Here is a 22,762-nt window from a genome sequence, read left to right on the forward strand (position 1 = left end):
TTTCAAGCTGTCAGTTACTACGGCTGTGTAAACCCTTTTTCTTCTAATATCAACAAGTATTCCTCTGGTACTGGTAGTGCAGAGGTTATTTGCTTTTAATTTCCACCTCCGGTTCCCATCACGGTTGCTACCTCCGGTTCCCCCTCAAGGTTGCTACCTCCGGTCCCCCCTCAAGGTTTCGCCCGACGACGTTTCTACCTTCGGCGCTCATCTCCGACGATGTTCATCAAAATTCGCAATTCCAATCTACCTAGTAAACCGTTTCAATTTACAGGTAATTCTTAATTTTCAAGTCCTTGTTTATCCCTAAAACATAAAGAAATTGATTTTGGTGGCTTTATTATTCAACTTTTGTTAATTGAATCAATTTTCTTGTTTCTTAGATTGGTAATTTGGAATTAAAGTATTTAATTACTATATTGATTTTCTGAAAATGACAAGAATTTTTGAAATTTTGAAAATGCCATTCCTTGATGAATTTTTATAATTAAGGAAATAATCCATTCGCGACCATCTAAAGAAGCAAGGATGGATTCTGATAATTCAAGCTTCTTGTTAGCTATTCATCAGATACGCCCTGGTGAACAAGAAGCATATCGTCCATCTTGTGATGACTCATATAAGACACAATATTTTGACCCACACTCATTCATTAGAAACTTGCCTGATGTATCAGGAAACCGAAAACAAGAATGTCTACTTGGAGGTGTAGATCATTCATTGTGTAACCATTATTGTGGAATGCCACAGTCAATATATGATCTTTTTTCAGAAACATATCTGCTATTTATGTTCTCCTTGAGATTTCTTGTTTGCTAACTTATTGCTTGGCACTAGTAGTTTTTCTGCTGATTGCAATTGGTTTTCAAAATTATTTGTATAGGTATGTGATCTGTCTTGTGTGAGTGAAATCAAGGCGCTCACTGCCAAATGTTCTTCAAAGGGTGCTCCTCTTCATGTTTTGGTAAGCTTGATTCTTAGGTAAATTATGATTTATCTATGTGTTCAAAATCATACTTTATTTGGTGTTACTTGCATTACAACCATTTCCTTTTACTACCTATGACTTTACTAAATGTTACTTGTCTGATCTGCATAACTGCTATAGCCTATAGGTCAATAATGTTGGCAGTCTTGAGACTAACCGTGTCACAACTTCTGAAGGGTAAATTTTTGGCTTCTTCTAGATAGCACAAATGCTGTGTTAGAATATATCTTAGGATATATTCTATATCATGTCAATATTATTTGTATATATCTAGTTTCCTAACTTGTAGCTCTCAGCTTAGAATAGTCAAAGCTAATCCCTCTAATTTAGCAATTAATTAGCTGTATGATAGCAAACGTCAGCATGTAACTTTGTATACATACTCTCTTGGTAAATCAATAGAAGTCACGGAATCAATTTCCTTCATGCTAACATCATTTTGTCCTTGCAGACCCCCCTATCCCGCTTCCCCATAAAGCATTTCCATTTGTCTAGATGTATATGTGCTAGTGTATACACGTACATAAATTTTAGTTGTATCTTTAATTAATATGTTTTTCAATTGCTTTTATTACTAGCTTCGAGCTGAATTTTTCTGTAAACGTGCTGGGAACTTATATCATCACAGAGTCCATGTTACCCCTATTAGAGAAGGCTGCACTTGATGCGCGAGTGATTACAGTTTCTTCTGGTGGAATGTACACTGCTCCTTTGACAAATGATTTGCAGGTGACTGATTGTTAAGGTATATTAGGTTCTATTTTATGAACATGAACCAGCTATAGCTTCTGATTATTTCTTTCTCATAAAATTCAATGAGGGAAAATTTGATGGGGTGATGCAGTACGCTCGAAACAAGAGAGTGCAGGTCAGTTAAACTTTTATTGTCAGCGTTTCTCTTTTTTCTGGCATATGAGTAGTTAATATGCTAATTTGATAGTCTAACAGTTGTATCTTTGTTTTGATGTCATTGTTCTCTTCATGGTGAATGGTGTTAGTTGGTTAAATGCTTCAATTCTTCATATGTGAACTTCCATATACAAAGTGTTTTTATTATGGTGTATGATTTTGCTCAAGTTATCCCATGTGACATTGATCTTCAGTATTATGATCATACGTGTGTATGTTTCCTGTAGTGCTCCAATGTTCCATCTATAAAATTCTCTAGTGATGATATAGTACTCTCTTGCATCATGTTCATCACTTGTCCGAGAACCTAAAAAGCTAGATGTATCGTTCACATAATGAGAAAAGGCGCCCTTTGTTTTATATAGTTAGTCATAAATAAAGAGCTTTCTTGTTCATTTCTTTTGGCCTCTGAAAGACTTTTGTTAATCTCATCTCAATGAGATGTATCTTATGCCATCTAAGAATTCCTAGTATGCTGGTCCTACAGCTTAGGCGATGAACTCTAAAGCTTAGATGCTGGATGATATGTTGTATTTGTACAAGCTAATAATTGGAACCAATAGCTAGTCCTTATCTTGCAAGGATCACATAATGTGCGTCATTTTTCTGTTTTAGGTTGCATTAATAGAAAAATGGGCTGAAATGTACAAGGATAAGGGAATTGGATTCTATGCTATGTATCCAGGTTGGGCTGAGACACCCGGAGTTGCGAAAAGTTCGCCAGAATTTTCAGAAAGGTAATAGCTTATATGAGTTGTATATTTTCCTTGAATCGGATTGAGTGCTATTGCACGTTAGTTGGCTAATAACCGATACCAAGTGATTTTATGGAGCTTCTATGTACAGCATTCACACTTTTGAACTACTTTGCTTTAAGCCATTTCTGCATCCTATCTTTACTAACTCTAGAAGGAATGAGTTGGTTCTGACACATTAAAAGCCTTTTTTGTTTTATCTGCTTTCTTGCGACTTTATATGATTTGCATCTTAATTTTGACAATGTTTTTAGTGTGCTAGACTCTAGCATTTGCCTTCTGGATTGATAATTGAAAAATATATGTTGACACTAAAATTTGTATGTAGTACATGTCCTTGTTACTTGTATCCATGGACAAGAAAACAGGTATGGAACCTTCAAGTGCTGTTAGACATTGAGGACAGTTCTACTTTTTAGGAAGTTCATCTGCTTCTGCTCAACTGCTTTTCAAATGTCTGCATATCAGTAACGAACTAGCCTACTAGCATGGTGTAGTGTCGGTTTTCTATATCTAGTCTTATAACGATAGCTTGGGAAAAAAGATAGTTGTTTACTAGAGGGAAGTGAAAATGAAATATTGGTATATGCAAGAGTATGGAAGGAGTAAGGCATCCAGATTATTGAGTTATTATCTTAGTTTTGTTTACCTTTTGGAATTGAATCAGGCCACTTAATTGCTTGATAAACTATCATAGCTTTCTGTTTTCCATAATATGAATCGAAATTCTTTCTTCTTCCTCTAATTTGGGGTCCAGTTGTGTTAATTCACAACAAGATGTTACCAAAATATAAATAAATGCATGTATAATGTGCTATTAGTATTTATCTTCAAATGCATAAATCTTATGCATGGTGGAAAGTAATGTTGAAGGCTTAAAAACCTAAAGTAATCAACCATTAACCCTCGTTAGAAGCTCTAGGATGCTAATTAGTCGTAATTTTATGGATTGGAATGAGAAGTTCAATTAATAGTGTTTGAGTTGCGTTCTTGTTCCTCGACAATATTCAGCAATTCTCAGCTCAACACATGTGGATAGTAATTGTAATGGTGATCTTTCTTTCTATGCGGAATGTGGTGACATTGTTTATGGTGGTGAGGGAGTAGAATGGGGATGAGGAGAATTATGTAAAACCCGATTTAATCTGCTATTCTTTCCTTTTATGATAAGGTAGTTCAATGTGAAAATAGATGTGGATCATATGGTTTATAAAATTTAGTGTTACCACAATCAAATTGATCAAATTATAGTTTTATCATCTAATATATTGAGTTGCTCATAAGTCATAATTATATATACTAGGTTTTCTGGGAAATTTCGAACTTGGGGAGAAGGCGCGGACACCATAATATGGTTGGCTTTACAACCAAAAGAAAAGTTGGTCTCTGGTGGATTTTACTTTGACAGAGCTGAAGCACCCAAGCACCCGCCATTTGCATCAACACGAAGCACAAATGATGAATGAGTTCTAACTTTTCGCCTAATTTTTTTAAACTTTAATCCACTTTTGGACATACAATATATTTTTGGATTTGGATATTGATATCGTGGATGTGGCTATAGGATGAATTTGATCTTGTTTATGATTTAGATGAATATTGATATGTATATATAGTAGTTATTTTAGAAGTTTAGATTTATGATTATTAGTTGAATTATTTTGTGATATAAAGAATTTTGGAAGTTTGGAATATCAATTCAATTTATTGGTTGTAAGATCTTATGGATTGAGTGTTAATTATACAACGGATACAAGTATTGTACTGTCTTGTGAAAAAAAGAAATTATATTGTACGGCATTGTTGTGCTGCGTGCTGCCTACGACCAATAATATATGCGTGAAATGATAATTTTTTTTTTTAAAAAAAATATCATAGATAACAGTTATAGGTAATATATGTTACATATGTAATAGGAAAACATAACAGTTATTCAAGATAAGTGTTAAATTTTTCTTCTTTCAATTTGTCATATAAATAGCAAACATAACACTTATTTACAAAATGTGTTATCTAGTGGCATAACGTGTATTATAGATGACTGTTATGTTTTCTCTGGCAAACATAACACTTTTGTCAGGTGTTATGTATACTTTACATTACATTGACTTGGATAACACCTCAAAACTGTTATGTAAAGCCTTATTTAACAGTTATCTTTGGCCTTTTTTGTAGTAGTGAGAGTGGAAGTGAGTGTTGTACCACCATTCTGCCAGTGGAAGCCAAGCATGCCACTCCTTGGGATGTTCACTAGTCATACATCTCAAGTATGTCTCCACACATCTGTTCACAACTTTTGTCTGACCATCTGCCTCAGGATGGTAAGAGGGAGATAATAGGAACTCTGTACCATGCAAGCTAAACAAACCTTGCCAAAATTGACTTAGGAAGATAACATCCCTATCACTGACTATACTTCTTGGCCACCCATGAAGCTTGAAAAAATTATCCAAATAGGCTTGGGCTACTTGCAAAGCTGAATATGGATGAGCTAAAGGAATGAAGTGAGCATATTTACTCAACCTATCAACCACTACAAAAATCACCTCATAACCACTGGATTTTGGCAATCCAGTAATGAAATCCATTGAAACATCCACCCAGATGGCTTCTGGAATTGGCAAAGGTTGTAACAACCCAGGACTAGCAGAAGGATCATACTTAGATGCCTGGCAAACCTTGGAAGTTCTCACAAATTGCTTCACATCTTTGCTCAATCCTTTCCACTGGAACAAGTTCTTGACTCTTTTAATAGTCAAATCTCGACCAGAATGACCACTCTCTGGAGAAGAATGTAACCAGGTGATGATCTTAGTCTTCAAAGAAGTATCTGGACCCACTACTAACTTTCCATTTTTCCTTAGGAGCCCCTCTTAAAGACTGAATTTATCTACATGTTGAGACTGTTGTAGTTGATGCACAACATCTTTCAAACTGTCATCCAGTAGATAACTAGCTTGCAAAAGCTCAGTTAGGTTTGAAGAGACAATGGAAATGGCCATACACAACAAATCTGACCCTTGCACTCTAGACAAGGCATCTGCCACTTGGTTTTCTTTCCCACTTTTATACCTGATTTCATAATTAAAGCCCATGAGCTTAGACAACCAGAAATGCTGAAATGGTGTTGAGATCTTCTGTTGTAAGAGCCACTTCAAGCTCTTTTGATCTGTATGTATCACAAAATGAGTACCAACCAAGTATTGCTCCCATTTTTGCACTGCAAACACCATAGATAGCAACTCTTTTTCATAGACAGACAACTTTTGCCACCTAGAACCCAATGTTCTACTAATAAAAGCTATAGGGTGATTATTTTGCATCAACACAGCACCAATACCCCCTTTTGAAGCATCTGTCTTTACTACAAATTGTTGAGTGAAGTCAGGTACAGCAAGGACAGGAGCAGTGACTAAAGCTTTTTTAAGAGTAGCAAAAGCTTGACCAGCCTCTTCAGACCAAGTAAAAGCTCCCTTCTTCAACAAATCAGTAAGGGGCTTGTTGATGAGTGAATAATGCCTTACAAATTTCCTGTAATACCCAGCCAAACCTAAAAAACTTCTCAACTCCTTTACAGATTTGGGAGTAGGCCAGTTGTCTATGGCCTTCACCTTATTAGGATCAGTCTCAACACCCATAGCTGAGATATAATGGCCTAAATACTCAACTTTATCTATTGCAAAACTGCATTTGCTCTCTTTGATGAACATTGAATTGGCCCTCATTAATTCAAAAACTGCAGCCAGATCAGTCCAATGAGTATCCTTATCTTTGCTATACACTAGGATGTCATCAAAGAAGACTAGCACACACTTTCTTAACAATGGTTTGAACACATTGTTCATCCACCCTTGGAAAGAAGCAGGGGCATTTGTAAGGCCAAAAGGCATTACAAGAAACTCATAATGACCTGTGTGTGTCTTAAAGGCTGTTTTGTAAATATCATTAACATGTACTCTCAGCTAATGATATCCAGCCCTAAGGTCCAGCTTACTAAAAATTGTAGCTCCAGCCAATTCATCAATAAGTTCATCTATCACTGGAATAGGGAACTTATTTTTGATAGTTTTAGAGTTCAAATCTCTGTAATCAACACAGAGCCTCCATGTTCCATCTTTCTTCCCCACCAAAACAACTGGAGAAGCAAAAGGACTGGAGCTATTTTGTATAATACCCTTATCTAACATCTCCTGGACCAACTGTTCAATAATGTCTCTTTGCTTAAGTGGATACCTATAAGGTCTTATGTTCACTGGTTTGCAACCAGGATCCAGAGGAATTGTGTGATCAAACACTCCCCTATGTAGAGGAAGAAGAAGAGGATCTGCAAAAAGGTCCTGGTACTGTTGTTTTAACTTATCCAGGTCAGTAGAACCTGAATGAATAGAAGGATTGGTAGGCATATCTGTCTCCATAGACATGAAAGATAAGTCCCTCACCTGTAAGACACATAACTGAACAGCATGCTGCATCAATTTTGATGATGGTGATCCTTCAACCACCTTAACCTTCTGAAGATGAATTCCTTTCAGAACAAACTGATTACCATTCAGCATGAAATCCATCATTAATGCTTTAAAATCCTAAGAAATAGGGCCAAGAGTAGTTAACCATTGTACTCCAAGCACCATATCACAACCCCCCAATGAGATCAACAAAACATCAGCTTCAAATTGTTGACCTTGCATACTCCACTGAAAGCACTTACAAACATGTTGACATTGTAAATGATTGCCATCAGCCACTGCTAATGCTTGAGAAGGAATGGACTCAATATTACACCCCAGTTTCTTAGCTAGAGTCGGGTCTAAAAAATTGTGAGTAGAACCTGAATCCACTAAAATATGGAAGAGTTTATCCTTCACCTTGCCCTGTACTCTCATAGTCTGAAAATTCTGATTGCCAGAGAGAGCATTAACAGAAATCAAAGGCTCAATATCAACCTCATGCTCACTTTCTTCATCAGTGTCAGCTTGTTGCCCAGTATTTGCAGCAATTTCCACTGGAAACAACTGAGGTTCTTTAAACTGACATTTATGATTTCTACTGTATGGCTGATTTCAATAGTAGCAAAGGCCTTTAGCTATCTTCTCAGCTCTCACATCAGCTGGAATTTACTTAAAATTCTTAGCATTTTTAGGATTTAGCTTGGATGTTGACAAGGGAGTAGAATCGTGAGTTGGCAGGCTTGGTGTAGGTAGTAAAGGAGGCAGAGGTTTAGGTGAGAATGGAGGGAATTTTGTTGATTTTGGCTGAAGAGATTTAAGAGTTTCCTCTTGTAGCCTAGCAATCTCTACTGCTGCTTAAATTGTTGTAGGCTTTAAAGCCTTCACAAAGGGCTTAACTCCAGGTTTTAGACCTCCTACAAAGCTCTCCAAAATGTATTCATCAGGTATTGAATGATGATGTTGTAAGATCACAGAACTTAAGTCTTCAAACTCATCAATGTAAGTCTCTAATGAATCAATCTGGTGTAGTTTATTAAACTGTTCAACAACATTAAATGTTGTATCATCTTTAAATCTTGCGGATAAGTCCACCACAAATTCAGCCCAATCTACATTCTTCCTCACAGAAAGGTAACTAGTTACCCATTTTTCAGCCTTGTCAATCATAAAAAGTGATGCGAAATCAACCTTTTGATCATCAGCTATTTTGCACAGGTGAAAGTATTTGCTACATTTTTTAATCCACAATCTACAATGAGATCCATTAAACTTTGGAAACTCCAGTTTAGGAACATACCCCAACGATTTAGGTCCTGTTGCTTTAGGAGTTCTAGGACTCCCCTGACCTCCATCACCACTTAGAGTAGCATTCTCAATCATTTGGTTCTTCAACTCCAGAACTACTGTCATCAGATCATCAATCTTCTTGGACTGATCATCCACCTTCTGTGATTGAGCATGAAATTTCTGCTCTAAGGATTTAATTTGTTCATCCATAGGACACGACTTCTAGTTGCAGGTGCCAGTTTTAAGCACTCAATTACAAAAGAAATTCTCAAATTTCTGAAACACATAGGGTGTAAATTGACTGCAATTTATGCAACAGAATTCTGTAATTTCTTGTTCAACAAGATCAGAAGATCACAAAGATTCATATGATCAGAGAATTAATGAGAAACAACAGTTTCTTCATTTTCGACAGAATAGGGTGTTAATTCTGACTGAGAAAAAATGATATGATGATCGAAATTTTTAGCTCAATAGAATCGCAATCTCATAGAGATTCTTATGAACTGAAAATGAATCAATTTGAATGAGTTTTTGATCGGATGCTCTGATACCAATGTTGCAGGATCAAAGTCTCTGCAAGATGTTAGCTAAGAACAGAGAGAAAGAATTTAGAAGATAGAGAGAGAAGGAGAGGAAGAGAGATATGTTTTGTCATTAATGAGTATACAAAACATACATTCAGTTATTTTTATACAATTGTAATCAGCTGAGCTAACTGATTTGTAACTGAATACTAGCTATAACTGCCAGCTAAGCTTAACAGCTTATTAACTAACTTTCCTCCCTTAACAGGGGGGGATCAATTTTGGTTATAGGACCTCCTGGAGTTGGTAAAACGACCTTGATCAGGTAGTTCCTTTTTTAATGTTTCTATGGTTTGTGACTAATCATTATCAAACTTACTTATTGTGTGATATCAAAATTACTTATGCGACATGAATGGTTATTAGAGGTATGAGTTTTCTACTTAGAAATTGAAAGATTCCTCTGTCTTGATTTATCTTTGAAGGTTATACCCTACTATGCGTGGTATGGGATTGCAATTTGTTTGCATAAATACAATAATGTAATGGATCATGCAACTATCATTTATATGTGATGAGCTATAGTGATTGATTTCATTACAAGTTCCTATGAAAATGAAGTTGTACTACTTGTAGGTCATCTTGTCTACAAAATCCAAACATAATATTGTAAGAAATATTTCTTGCAAAGAGATTGCAAGAATGCTGGCAAATGAGCACAACAAACGGGTGGTAATTGTCGACACATCAAATGAGATTGGAGGTGATGGTGATGTCCGACATTCGGGTATAGGTTGTGCAAGGAGGATGCAAGTGCCTAATGTCAATATGCAGCATAATGTGGGTGTTAAATAGCTCGATATCTAGCCAATAATTTACATTTTTCAACTTTTAATCTTAAACTTTCTCCTCCTGTGTACTTGATGTATAGGTGATGATTGGAGCTGTCGAAAATCACATGCCTGAGACAAATATCATTGAAGAAATTGGAACAGAGCTTGAAGCTTTGGCTGCTAGTACTATTGCTCGAAGGGAAGTTCAACTTGTTGGAATGGCACATGGTATGACCATAGATAACATTATGAAAAATCCTTCTCTTCAGCTGCTGGTTAGTGGCATTGAGGTGTGTTACTAAATTTCTTCTCCCTATTGACTATTGACTATTGTTGTGCAGTGTGTGATTTTCATTTAATGAACTTCGACATTCATTGTGTTGTCTTTCAATTCTATATCTTTTTTTTTATCTTGAAGAGTGTCACCTTGGGCGATGAAGAAGCAAGGCAAAGAGAAGTGCAGAAGACAGTTCTTGAGAGAAAAAGGTTCTCCCACATTTACATGTGCTGTTGAAATGATATCTAGATTTGAATGTCGTGTCCATCACAGATTAGATGCTACTATGGATGCAATACTTTCAGGTATAGTAAATTCATTCTAAACCAGTTTGGCATCAAAGTAGATGCTGGAGGTGCCTTTTTAGATTTTATTTATGTCACAGGAAAATAACCTTTGTTTGTAATTGGTCACATGGATCCTGAGGTGAAAAGTTCAGATGATTTGGCGAAGATCTCTGAAAAGCAGCAGCAGGAAGACACTAATTCCGTTAAGCTTGCTAACAAAAGTACTACTGGAATAGAGTCCGAGGATGACTTATGATACCAGTAAAAGATGTCAACAAAATCAGTGCAGTCGATTCCCTGCTTCCTGCATATATCATTCAGAAACTTCATTACAGCCTTTCTGTTCAATCAGCACCAGGATAAAAAACATTTCAGTGAATTTGATACAGGATTTCAGGTTAAGTCAGACATCCAGATTCCAGCATATGCATATAAATCTATAGGATGATGAGACAGAATCACAGAAATAATTAGTCAGCAGTCACTACTAAATCGAGAAATTCCAAAGCATATCTCACCCACGGGGTACAAATTCATGCAGGTCGGACCAGTACAGAATCCGCAGAAAAGAGAGATAATACAGCAAGTTTTCAGTAATAAACTAATAACCAAGAAGAAAAGGGAAAAGTTAAGGATATAATGTCTTTACTTCAGTGACGAAGTTTTCAGCAGCACTCTTAGCAAGTGGGGAAGTCATTCGACTAAGATAAGCGATTGGACAGAGCAAGCCGGCTGATCTCACCATGTTCAACAACTTCTTCTGGGAAAACGCAGTCAGGGGTATTAAGGTTCCCTGTAGATCATAGACTGCTTTAAAAAGAATCCTAAGCTTTATATAGAAAATGGGGGAAAAAAAAGAATAGTGCAATAACCATGATTGCTTAAGAATACTTGATGGTACTACTGATACCAACAAGGTGCACCTTCTTAAGCGTGCTAGCAAGGGTTGTACACAAGCGAAGACAAAATGCGCTAGAAGGACGTGGTGGTTTGTGGCGTCACTTTCTGGCCCTAGATGAGCATTTGATAACAACTTGCAGGTTACAAGGGGTTAGGGTGTCACAGATAGTGATTAACAGTACAATGAAGTAAAATGGGTTAATTGGCTAGAACAGCACCAACTTTGGACCAAGTGCAAGAAACCGCACAACTTTAAACGGGTGCAATGCGTAGCACTAACTTAAAGGTGGGGTGTAGGAAATAGCATAAATGATGCCGGAGAACAGAGATTCCACCGGAACTAGGGAATCTCTATTATTTTAATGTTTTTGTTAATTCCCTCCCTTTTTTTTAGCAAGTCACGTGACCCCTTGTTTTTCCCTCCTTTCCATTTCTTTTCTGTTTCTCTCTCTCTTCTTCTTTCTCCAAGCTATTTTCTGCACCCATGAACTTCTCTGGAAATCGCCATTTTAGACAAGGAAGACGAAGATCAATTGAACATCTACGCGCGAAGCAAAATCTGAACTTCAAGTTGGTGAGTTTGCTTACATTGTTTTTTTTTTTTAATTTGGGTAATTCTCTAATGTGTGATAATTAGGGTTAAGTTAGATAAAATTAAAGGGGGCTGAAACATGTGTGGAAGATTAATTGCTTGAAAAAATGTTTGTACTTGAAGTGAATGTGTGTGATGGTTGTGTTTGATTTTGCTCAATCGTATTTTTTTTTCTGTGCTTTTGTGTTTTTTGCAAAAAATTCAAACTAACCTTCCACTTTGAACACCCATGGAACCGTCTGCCATGGTTCCCATTTCTCTTGCTCACAGTTTGCGCCATGGCTGGCAAGCCATGGTGGCAGTAAACTTTCCCATGTCTTTCAACCATGATGAAGGTTGACAGTTAAAGAAGAAGAGAAGAGAGAGAATTGGGGATTTTTATTAAATGAGATTGAGAATTTAGGATTTCTGATAATTGAGAAAAGGGGATTGAAAATGGAGTTGGAAGTTAAAGAAGAAGAGGGAAAAACAAGGAGAACACGTGACTTACTAAAAAAAGGGGAGGGAATTAACAAAAACATTAAAATAATAGAGATTCCCTAGTTCCGGTGGAATCTCCGTTCTCCGGCATCATTTATGCTATTTCCTGCACCCCACCTTTAAGTTGGTGCTATGCTTTGCACCCGTTTAAAGTTGTGCTGTTTCTTGCACTTGGTCCAAAGTTGGTGCTGTTCTAACCAATTAACCCAAGTAAAATTCACCTGTGAATGCCCGACATAATGCAGCTTCTGCTCACCAGATTGATCATATACATATTGGACTATTGCTAGAAGATCATATGCCCTAAGCTCATCCCTTGACCAATCCCAATATGCCTACAAAATGATTGAAGCATTAAGGAAAAAAAGCGACCTACGAAATCATGAAGGAAGATAGATTGTGAGATTTTGTGAATAGGAAAGAGAGAGAGAGCCCAGTGATTAGAGCTTAATTAATGTGATGTGGCCGAGGCTCTATGTGGTAACACGAGAGTTGACAATCCAAACATTAAAACCATTTTCTGCTAAAATGAATGCCAAGGATTGGTTTGAAGGGTTAAGCAGCCATGTAAGTCCATCGTACACCCGAATCAAAAAGATGATTTAGTAATAAAAACTATCCAATTGATGCCACAAGTGAAAGGTAAGCTGATCATGCTCCCTTTTGGGCTCTACCCAAACCCCAAACCTGTAAACTTTAGGCTAGGCCGAGCAGCTAAAATAGCCTAAAGCTGCATTTACCAGGCCAGTTCAAAGTCGAAAGATGGTCTGAAACTCTGAATAATCAGGACAAAATATACTTCTGGATGATTCTGTCTTTTGGTCTGAAACTTTGAATAATCTGGACAAATTTTTGTTTAAGATGATTCTGGATATTAAGTTTCTTCAGGCTTTTGGTCAGTTTCACAATTGGTTGAAGATATAAGGATTAAATTGTACTGAGAAGAGTGTACATATTAAGTTTTTACGCCCTCAGGAAAGTACACCTACAACCCATATTGGCAGTCAGGTACTACAATCAGCTCTTCTGAGTTTTTGAACTAGAGGCCAGAGGGTAGGTTGTTCCACCCCCATATATAAGTTGACTACTCCCTTAATCTAATTAAAATCCATTTCCTGCGCTACTCTAACCAGATTTTACCTTCCAGCTCAGGTGATTTGAAAATCTTTATTAATACATTGTAATATATAATCTTTAAGCTCTTATATATTGGAACTTTTACACAATAAGTTCTATTTTAGAATTGGTAATACTAAGACACTTTTTTTTTTTTTTTTTGTCTGAAAAGGTTAAAGGGGAAATTATGAATGACAGAATGAGGTGAATCGTGAATGCATGTGAAGGCTCTGACACATAGAAAAAAACATGGATATGATCGTGATCGGAGAAGCGGCTTGTATTGGATGTATGAAATGGATCGTGGCTAACGTGCGTGAGATTCTTCAAAAAAATTAGACAAGGAATTTGACGTCATATGTGAAAATTTTAATTTAAGAACAACTAATATACCTGCAAACTTTAATGCCCTCAATTATTCTCCCTTCTTGAGTCCTATATGGCATAATCAATACAAACTTACAATATAAGTACTTTGTCAAAAGTAGTAATACCATTTCAATAGTCCGTTAGCAGCGGATATCGAGAAAAGCTTGAGAATTCAAAAGGGAAAAAACCAAGTAAGTCACAAATGTGAAAGTTATACACAATAACAACAGTTTAAATCGAAATAAATTTGACATACACAACAAAGGTAAAAAAAAAAGTGATACTGTATTGAATTTCAAGGATAAAATAGTTTGGGTCTTTTTTTCTTCACTTTCAATCTTAATGAATGGGAATGAGATTAACAAGGTGTTATCACTTGTGGGAGACAAGGGAGTGTAACCAACAAACTCCACTCTCCAATTTTTGGTTCATCAACGTGATTTGCATCTAACTAATAAAAAATGAAGAGCTAAAAAACAATATAGCACAACCAAATGGTTTTGAAGTCATGCATAGTTACAAGGGTAAACTTAAGGAACCATCTTTATAATTTTAAGGACATTTGACAGCCTACATCTAAATATGTCAACAAATCACTTGACTCTATTTACTGAATCATAGACTGAATAGTTTCATGGGTAAACTGATCAACTTAAAAGCCTAAGGATTAGACAAATTAACAGTTGCAAGCCATTGCCTTCTGTCTTTTGTATCAGATACCATATGAGAGGTGGTGGATAGATTACAGACTTTGTTTTCTGACAAAGGCTGATAGATTAAACAGTCTCCGGCAATAATATCAAATATCTGCATTTCGTCGCATTTGGTAAACAGGAGAAATAAAGAGGTGCAACATTAATTACATAAACAAATCTAGATGACACAACTTCTTTGTTCGAAATTGAACTAGTAAATAACACTGTATTGTATAGATGTAAACCCGTGATTTTGTAGAACTATGCCAGTATAACTACTTCTGGGTTCTGGCTAGAAAACCATTAGCAAGAAAATGTTTATAAACACTCACTATTAAGTACCCAAAAGGACATGGTTTGAATGACGAATGGTGTAACTAAACCTCCATAATCTATATCCAAGATGAACTGCATACCAATATCTGAGTCGAGTATCACATATGGGTACTTGAGCTAAAATTAAGAGGAGGAATAACATCAATGAGCCTTGAAATGAGTCCAGCTTTCCCATGATCGATTAAGCCTTTACGAGCCATGAATCTGAAAAGGTGAAAAGACAAACATCACATTTTGCACAAATTAAAGTGTCTGGATTTCAAGTTCTCTAGAGATAGATTAGGAAAAAAATTGTACATCGTTGCCGAATGAGGTGCTTAATGTTGCTGTAAATTTGACCAATCTTAGAGATATTAAGCAGCTTCAAACTACATAGAGTCAGACCTCAAACACAAAAACAGCAGCTATGCTGCAAATTTGGTGGGAAATTTGTTCACGAGCAAATAAAAGCTATTATTTTGTATCATTCATTTCAGTTATTCATACTGTAAGACAAGGTAATAGACAGACAACATATGTTTCTTACTTGACAAAGAGCAGATCTGAAGTGAAATATGCACACCAAATATTAAATAACTTGATATTATAATAATAATCATAAAAGTGCTTCAGTGCAAGCCAGGTTGCCATCCCATATAAGTAGAGATGATAACAAATTAGATACATAATTTAAATTACAATTTTGAGGAGGATTACAATGAAAATGTTAGAGCCAATCAGGATATTTATTTTCTTACATCTTTGTGATTAATAGTAATCCTAGGGATGTGTTTAATGTAGGACCAATCCTCGCCAGTGGTATTCTGGCATCTCTCGTGGAGGCGTTCTGAAGAATACCGGATTTGAAGTGTCGTGAGAGAGGTGAGTTTGGACATCCAAGATGGCAAGGAATTCAATTCGTTGCAACTGTGAATCGTGAATTCTTTGAGAGCAGTCAGGTGTTGTATCCAACTAGGTAGATCTATGAGCTGTGGAAGATCTCTCAAAGACAAGGAGTGGAGGGAGTGACGAAAGGATCGCCATGGCATGCTAATGCTGTCACCATCTTCTTTCTCTTCTTCTTCTGATAGCTTCAGATTAGGGCATCCGTCTATCCTTAAATCCTCCAAGGAAGTGAGATGCTCTAATCCTCCACATACACTCCTTAGATTGTGAAAACATTTAAGAACTTATCATAAATGAGAATGAATTCAGCAGCATTCTTTCATTTCTCTCATTTTGTGGTGCCGTTTACAGAGCTAAAGCTGAGCTTAAATATCAGCAAACATTGCCCTAGAGGCCTTACAAAAAGACAAGAGTAACAGCTCTTTTATGACAGCTGTACTAAGGACAAAAAACTAATAATTACTGATGATTGCTGGCTGCTGATCATTGGCACAGATTGCCATGATGATCTCCTAGGATCAGACAAAATAACAGTCACTAAGGACAAGATATCAGACAAAAATAACACTCCTTAGATTGTCACAATCACCTATGTCCAAGTAACGTAAGGAAGACGAGCAGCTACGCAGCACTTGCTCAACTTCTCCCAAACCCTCCAACTTCTTGTCCTCCCATATTGACATACTTTCGACCTTCTGAAAGGACTCCATGGGGAGTGATTTCAGCCATGTCAAGTTGTCTGTTGTAACATTTCTTAATTTGGGAATGGGATCCAATACGAAAGGTGAAGATGAGGTAGTAGGAGAGGGTAAATCCCTTTGTTCATCCATCTTTAGTATTCTCAATCTTTCGCTGAAACCTATAAGAGATAAAGTTTCCAAACCAGGACACGACGGAATAGATTTAAGCTCCTGACATTCATGGATGTACCATGACTTTAATCCTGAAAGACACAGTAATTGCGATGATTCCATCTCCATGCTGCTGCTACACTCAAGCTGATGACCATCTGCTACCCATCCTTTCAGTTTTCGCAAACTTTGAAATGTAATCCGTTCAAGGGAGGGAAGGACTGACAAGCCTTCTGCATTTGGCAGTACAGCTCGGGCCAAATGGGATGCACTACAATTTTCAATTATGTACTCCAAATTAGGCAAGTTATCAAGTTTAAGGACTTTGAGATGACGCATGTTTCCAAGACATGTTAGGTGCTTCAACTCCCGACACTCACAAAGTTTTAGGTCAACAAGATTTTGCAGAGACTTTGCCCAACTTGGCATTCTGACACCCTGGTATCCCCGCATTTCTAATCTCTTGAGATTACAATGCGGTTGCATGTCTTCCACTAATGCTTCTTCATTATCTATTAGCCTTCCGTCAACCTTTGCCACACTAAAAAAAAAATATATATGCTTAAGATGTTCTTTGTCCTTCAGGTATCCGCCTTCCCTTTTAATATCTATCTTAGCGTTTTGGGGGAGTTGGATACTCAAGTGTAGACTACCTTTCAGCTTCTTGAGGGCTTTTAAGTCTTCCAGATGATCAAACCACTGCTTACAATTTAAACTAACTTCACGCAACACAAACACTGGTAGGCTATGAAGGTTGGTTAACATACCCAACCCAGCAGGCATATAATTCAGATGATTGCATGCCCCAATATCTAGAACCCTAAGCTTAACCAGTTTGCTTATATGTTTTGGTAGCTCTTTCAATTTGTCGCAGGAATTCAAGTTTAAAGTCTCCAGATTATACAGTTTCTTAATTGACGTGGGAATCACTTCTAACTCTTTATTACGTGAGAGATCTAAGTACCTTAAATGTAGCAGTTCACCTATTCTGCCTGGCAAGCTTTTAAAGTTTGACCCGCTTAGGTCCAATACCCTCATGCACGTGAAATTCGCTAGTAATTCCTCCAAATAGAGCTGGTCCATCATGGGCCTGTTGGACCTCCATCCAACCTGAATCTGGAGATACGAACGAATACGGGTCTTAGTGAAAATATTTCTTTTAGATTCACCTCTCTTAAGGACTAGATGCCGAACTTTTTTATGCATGTTTTCGTTGATACAATCACCTACGCAAATCTCCTTTCCTGCTACCTTCTGAGCAAGATCGTGCATTAGATCATGTATCTTACATGTTCTAATCTCACCTAATTGATCTTTGTTTACGTCTTGGAGAAAACATCTGCGCAACAAAATAGAAAAATACTCCTCCGCAACATCTTCTTTGCTGCTTTGATGTTCATCTGATAAAACAATGTAACCTTGTGCCAACCACAGACTAGTTAACATTTCCTTGTGAATCACATAATCTTTAGGAAACAAAGCACAATAACTGAAGCAACTCTGTAGAGGGAACTCTAGATTATTGTAGCTTAGCTTCAATATAGGCATTATGTCATCTTGGCATTCTCTTATGTTGGCTAACCCTATCTCGTGAACCGATAGCCACTTACTCTTCTCTTGACCATACAGAAGACTCCCTACTACTCTGAGAGCGAGAGGGACTCCAGCACACCCTTTAGCAATCTGTTGCCCTATTTTAACCAAGTCATCATCATGATGGCCTGATTGTTCCGATCCAAAGGCTACCTTTTCGAACAAATACCATGAATTCTCATTTGACAATCCTTGCAGCTTATGCGAAAAACCATCTCCTATAATTCTTGCAGTCTCCTGTGAACGTGTAGTTACTAGAACCCAACTTCCCATTTGGGCTCCTAACAAGAACTCGGCCAAGTTAAGCCACTGATTGCGGTTCTCAGTCCATACATCATCTAAAACAAGCAAGCATTTGTCACTTGCTAGTTTCTCTCGAACCTGCCTTTGCACCAATTCCTTGGTGGATCCATCAGGCTGGTGACCGGTAATCGAAGCTAGAATCTTACGAAGAATGCCTTCGACATCCAACTGTTTCTGATCATGGTCAGATACACAAGTCCAGAGCCTTAACGGAAAGGCACTTAAGACCCTTGCATCATTAAACACAAGCTGAGCAAGAGCCGTTTTCCCCAACCCTCCAATGCCGACAACAGAAAAGAAAGAAACATTGCGTTCAACATTATTACTATCTAGCAAGATAGCAATGATCTTGTTCACATCATCCTCCCTCCCAATAATATTATCCTCATAAACATAAGAACAAGTATCCTCTCTTCTCTTCCTAATAGGCTGAGAGTCAAGACTTAAGAAGCCAAACTTAGTATGATTACTAGCAATAGCATCAATCTCCTCCCTAATCTTCTTAACTTCATGAGACATATTATATGCAAAACTAAAAGGATTGTGACGAGAAAAGAAGCGACGCACTTGTTTAGAGAGTTTACCATCTTCCATGACTTCCCTCTGCTTGTGTTCAGTGAGAGTGACAAACTTATCAAATAAATCATCAGCATTATAGATAGCATCCTTGAGCTCTTCAATCCATAACTGTGCTTCATTGGAGAGCTCTATCTTGGTCTCTGCATCACGAAGAACAGCCTTGACAGTGGAAACTGTACGTTGGAGGTCAGCAAGTTGAGATTCATAGCCAAAGTAGGAGCATATTTCTTTCAGCTTTGAACATGCGGCAGATAGTGTTTGGACAACAGACATAGCTGATCCAATGTCCATTTTTGAGACAAAATTGAGAAATGAGAGAAAAAAGGGATCAAAGTTTTGAGGATTCAGGATTGAGGATTGAGGATTGAGGATTGAGGAATGAGGAATGAGGAATGGTGGGTGAATGGTGACCACTAAGTTCACTACACACCACCTTTAAAGAAGATAAGAAATTAAGGCAGCTCTGTACAAAATGGGCCCTTAGTAGTTGATTCATTGTAGAAAAGAAATACACTATTCAATCATTCATCAATAAGATTATTCTACAAAAAATAATGGAAGTGAAATAAAACTGAAAAATTTACAAATTACCATAAAAGATCATGGTGATATTGCCAACTTGTTGTTGCATTGATTTCCTAAGACATACAAGATTCCAGATTTCGAGTGTATTTAGCCCAGACATGAAATTCAATGTTAACGAGTTTTAGTATTTGACTAGTTGGCTATTTAACTTTAACCACGCAATAGATGACCAAATGTTTTAACCACTGCTCTAGATTGTTTTCTGCTTATTGTAGTGGAAAATTACAACCCAAAAAAAAAATATATCTCTATTATATAAGCCAAGAGAGGAGGTGTGGTGTCCTCTTTTGAAGTGACTAAAATACCCTTAATGATCTAATTAATGGAATGAAAAAAATTACAAAAGAAAATCATTTAAAAATTCTCATTCCAACTTGCCATTTAAAACAAGTTTAAAATGGTATATGCATCAAATACTTCAATCGAAAATTAAATGGACAAAATATTTATACCTTATAAAAAAAGATGGCATACATAACGTGCACATGAAAAGTCTGAACATTCACTACCTTTGATACTCTTTAATTTAGTTAAACCAACTCATTATTTTTGTTCTTTCTGTTCAATATTCATTCACAAAAAATTAATGTTAACAATCACTCAAAACCTTTTTATTTTTTTACGTTAGCGAATTAATATATCTAAATTCATCTAACTGTTGAATTTTTCACATTTAAGTTTAATCATAAATAAAGTACGAATGGAGTATCTAATAGAATAACAAATTTTGAAATTAACGCACGCATCGCGTGCATATGAAGGCTAGTATATATATATAGGAGCCCCTTTTATTTGGGGCCCTATGCGGTCGTGCACTCCGCATATGTCCAAAATCATCTCTGGCAACGGAATATTAAATAATCGGTTATGTTATATGAACTCTTAAGATATAAATGTACTACCTAAAACGAAAATAAGTAGTGAATTTCAATGATTTCTTGAAATGATGTCGGAAAACATCGAAATCTCGTTTTAGTGCTCAACAAAAGAATAATTCTATGGTATGGTGTTTGCATACTCTGCATAGGTTTGGATTTTGGTTTGAAATTTTTTTTAAAAAATGGTGTCTAAATAAAAATAATTTCCCATTTGTATAGTATCCACAAAAATAATTTCACATTATGATGTTTAGGCATTGATGAGTCACTGCATATAATATCAATCTCTTTTAAAACAATTACAATTTGATAAAACAAGTTGTTGGCTTACAAAAAAAAAAGGACTATATTATTTTTAATAATTATTCTAGATTTCTTTATCCCAAACGCTATTTTTTTTTTTTTGAACTCTTTTAACCACTACAAGTAAGTTCAACTCAAGTACTATTTTTCACCATTAGTAAATTTTGGCTTGATAAACTCTAAAGCTTCTTTCAAAAGTGTTTGGGCCCATTTCTTGGACCAACCCACCTATGGCAAAGTTACTAAAATACCCCTACATATAGGGAAGCAAATCCTCCACCAGCTGGAGCTGACTAAAATACTACCCTCATTTATTGGGGCTCCTATCCTCTATAAATAGGGGGTTGTCTCATCAGACAAAGGTACGCAATTCTAAGCTACAAAAACGAGAGCATCTCTCTCTACATTGATCCCTTTCTCTCTCTACCTCAATCATCAACTGACTTGAGCGTCGGAGGGGCGATCCAGGGACCACCCCCGGGGTAGGCTAACCTTGTTTTGCAGGATTCCGACGTACGAACAACGGAGCTCAGACATACCTTCTTGGGGCCTACATCAAGTCTCTCAGCACATATCAGCATTTGTGATCACCCTCAATTTCTAGACAGAAACAAAAAGGATTGTGAAACACTCACAATCTCAAAAAAAAAAAAAAAAAATCTTTAACGATTTCATATATTTTAAACATGTATTAGTAAAAATATAGAAGATTGTTAAGCTTAAGAGGTCATGGTGGGAGCCCGGCCAATGGTTGGAGCTCCCACCTCCTATCTTGATTCTTGATTATGGGTATAAAATATCCATTTTCGATCTTTTTGATTTGTTTTGATGGGTTGGAGTCCCTCTTCTTACTTCCAACTCATGAGGGCGACCTTACTTGAATTAATTAATTATCGAATAAAAAGAAATAAAAAATCTAAATAGATCTAACGATATTCCACATTATACCTTTTATCATACATTGTTGAGAATTCATGGTTAAAATTTTCAAGTATTTAACTTTGAAATAAATAAATGAGTATATTAAGGAATTTAATAGTACTATAATCATTTATTTATTCAAATTGAGACAAAAAAAAATTGAAAATGGAAGACTTATACAAGATATATTATGCACATGTATAATTCTGTATTCTTGCTAATGACAAAGGTTGATATATTTTTTAAAAAAAATCGTTTATAGATCAAATGTTGAGATATGTATATGTAATTAGTTTTTAGTCTGCGCATGAGATAATTTTATTTTTCATATTTATCAATATTTTACTTTAAAATAATAACATCAAATATCACTTGATTTAGTGGTTAAGACATTAGTATATATGCTTGTGATCTTTGGATCAAATCTTACATAATGCATTTTCTATGTTTTTAGTGTATGTAGATTATGTAGCATAAAATACTCCAAGTGAAGACGCCGCATGGCATCGTTCATTGCTTAGGAACGCCTTTTAATATATTAGTATAGATAAAGGATTTCAAGTTTCTTTTATTATATCACCCTTAATGCATTATATATAGTAGTTTTTGAAGATAAAGTATAGTAGTTCATTCTAGTTATTTTTCTGAACCAACATCTTTTTTTTGAAAGTAACATTAATTCATTGATTCAAAGTCATACGACATCTACAATAAAAGTCAATACTAAACAAATACATATCAAATGAAATAAATACAATTCTAATATGATAAAACCACGATCGTTGAGTAGATCTAACACTTCTGAAAACCCTTGTCTTTCACATCGCTGTCTGATGCAGCCTTCTGCAAGGGGTCTATCGATCTTTTGTAGTTTTGAAGTAGAATCGGATTCAATCAAGTGATTGTAAACGAAGTCTTGACATCTGTTGCAACTCCGCACAAATTTTGATAACAAATCAACATCTTGAAATACAGAAAAACCCAAAAATAAATTCTCTAAACTCTCACATGGAGAGAGATAAAACCCAATATATGGGTAGACATAACCCAATATATGGGTAGAAA

General features: G+C 36.3%; 2 protein-coding genes across 8 annotated transcripts; one reads left to right on the forward strand and one right to left on the reverse strand.

The window, feature by feature from the left end:
- On the forward strand, window positions 1–4,376 carry LOC125493382 (uncharacterized). Of its 7 annotated transcripts, none has more exons than XM_057392009.1 (6): window positions 1–274; window positions 884–1,165; window positions 1,567–1,717; window positions 1,833–1,856; window positions 2,513–2,634; window positions 3,956–4,376. In XM_057392009.1, the coding sequence occupies exons 3-6, from the start codon at window positions 1,622–1,624 to the stop codon at window positions 4,116–4,118; spliced, it is 405 nt and encodes a 134-aa protein (XP_057247992.1). In that variant the 5' UTR covers window positions 1–274; window positions 884–1,165; window positions 1,567–1,621; the 3' UTR covers window positions 4,119–4,376. The 7 variants fall into 7 exon arrangements, 6 of the variants coding, with proteins under 6 accessions (XP_057247992.1, XP_057247993.1, XP_048492633.1 ...); XM_057392010.1 differs by having other exon boundaries at window positions 884–981; XM_048636676.2 differs by having other exon boundaries at window positions 884–964.
- A 10,178-nt stretch (window positions 4,377–14,554) lies between these two features.
- LOC104902744 (putative disease resistance protein RGA4) lies at window positions 14,555–19,444 on the reverse strand. Its single transcript, XM_057391938.1, has 2 exons — window positions 15,537–19,444; window positions 14,555–15,003 (listed from the first exon to the last, which is right to left on the reverse strand). The coding sequence occupies exon 1, from the start codon at window positions 19,299–19,301 to the stop codon at window positions 16,236–16,238; it is 3,066 nt and encodes a 1,021-aa protein (XP_057247921.1). The 5' UTR covers window positions 19,302–19,444; the 3' UTR covers window positions 14,555–15,003; window positions 15,537–16,235.
- Window positions 19,445–22,762: the final 3,318 nt, after the last annotated feature.

Source organism: Beta vulgaris, chromosome 9, assembly GCF_026745355.1.
Source record: "Beta vulgaris subsp. vulgaris cultivar EL10 chromosome 9, EL10.2, whole genome shotgun sequence".
NCBI lineage: Eukaryota > Viridiplantae > Streptophyta > Magnoliopsida > Caryophyllales > Amaranthaceae > Beta > Beta vulgaris.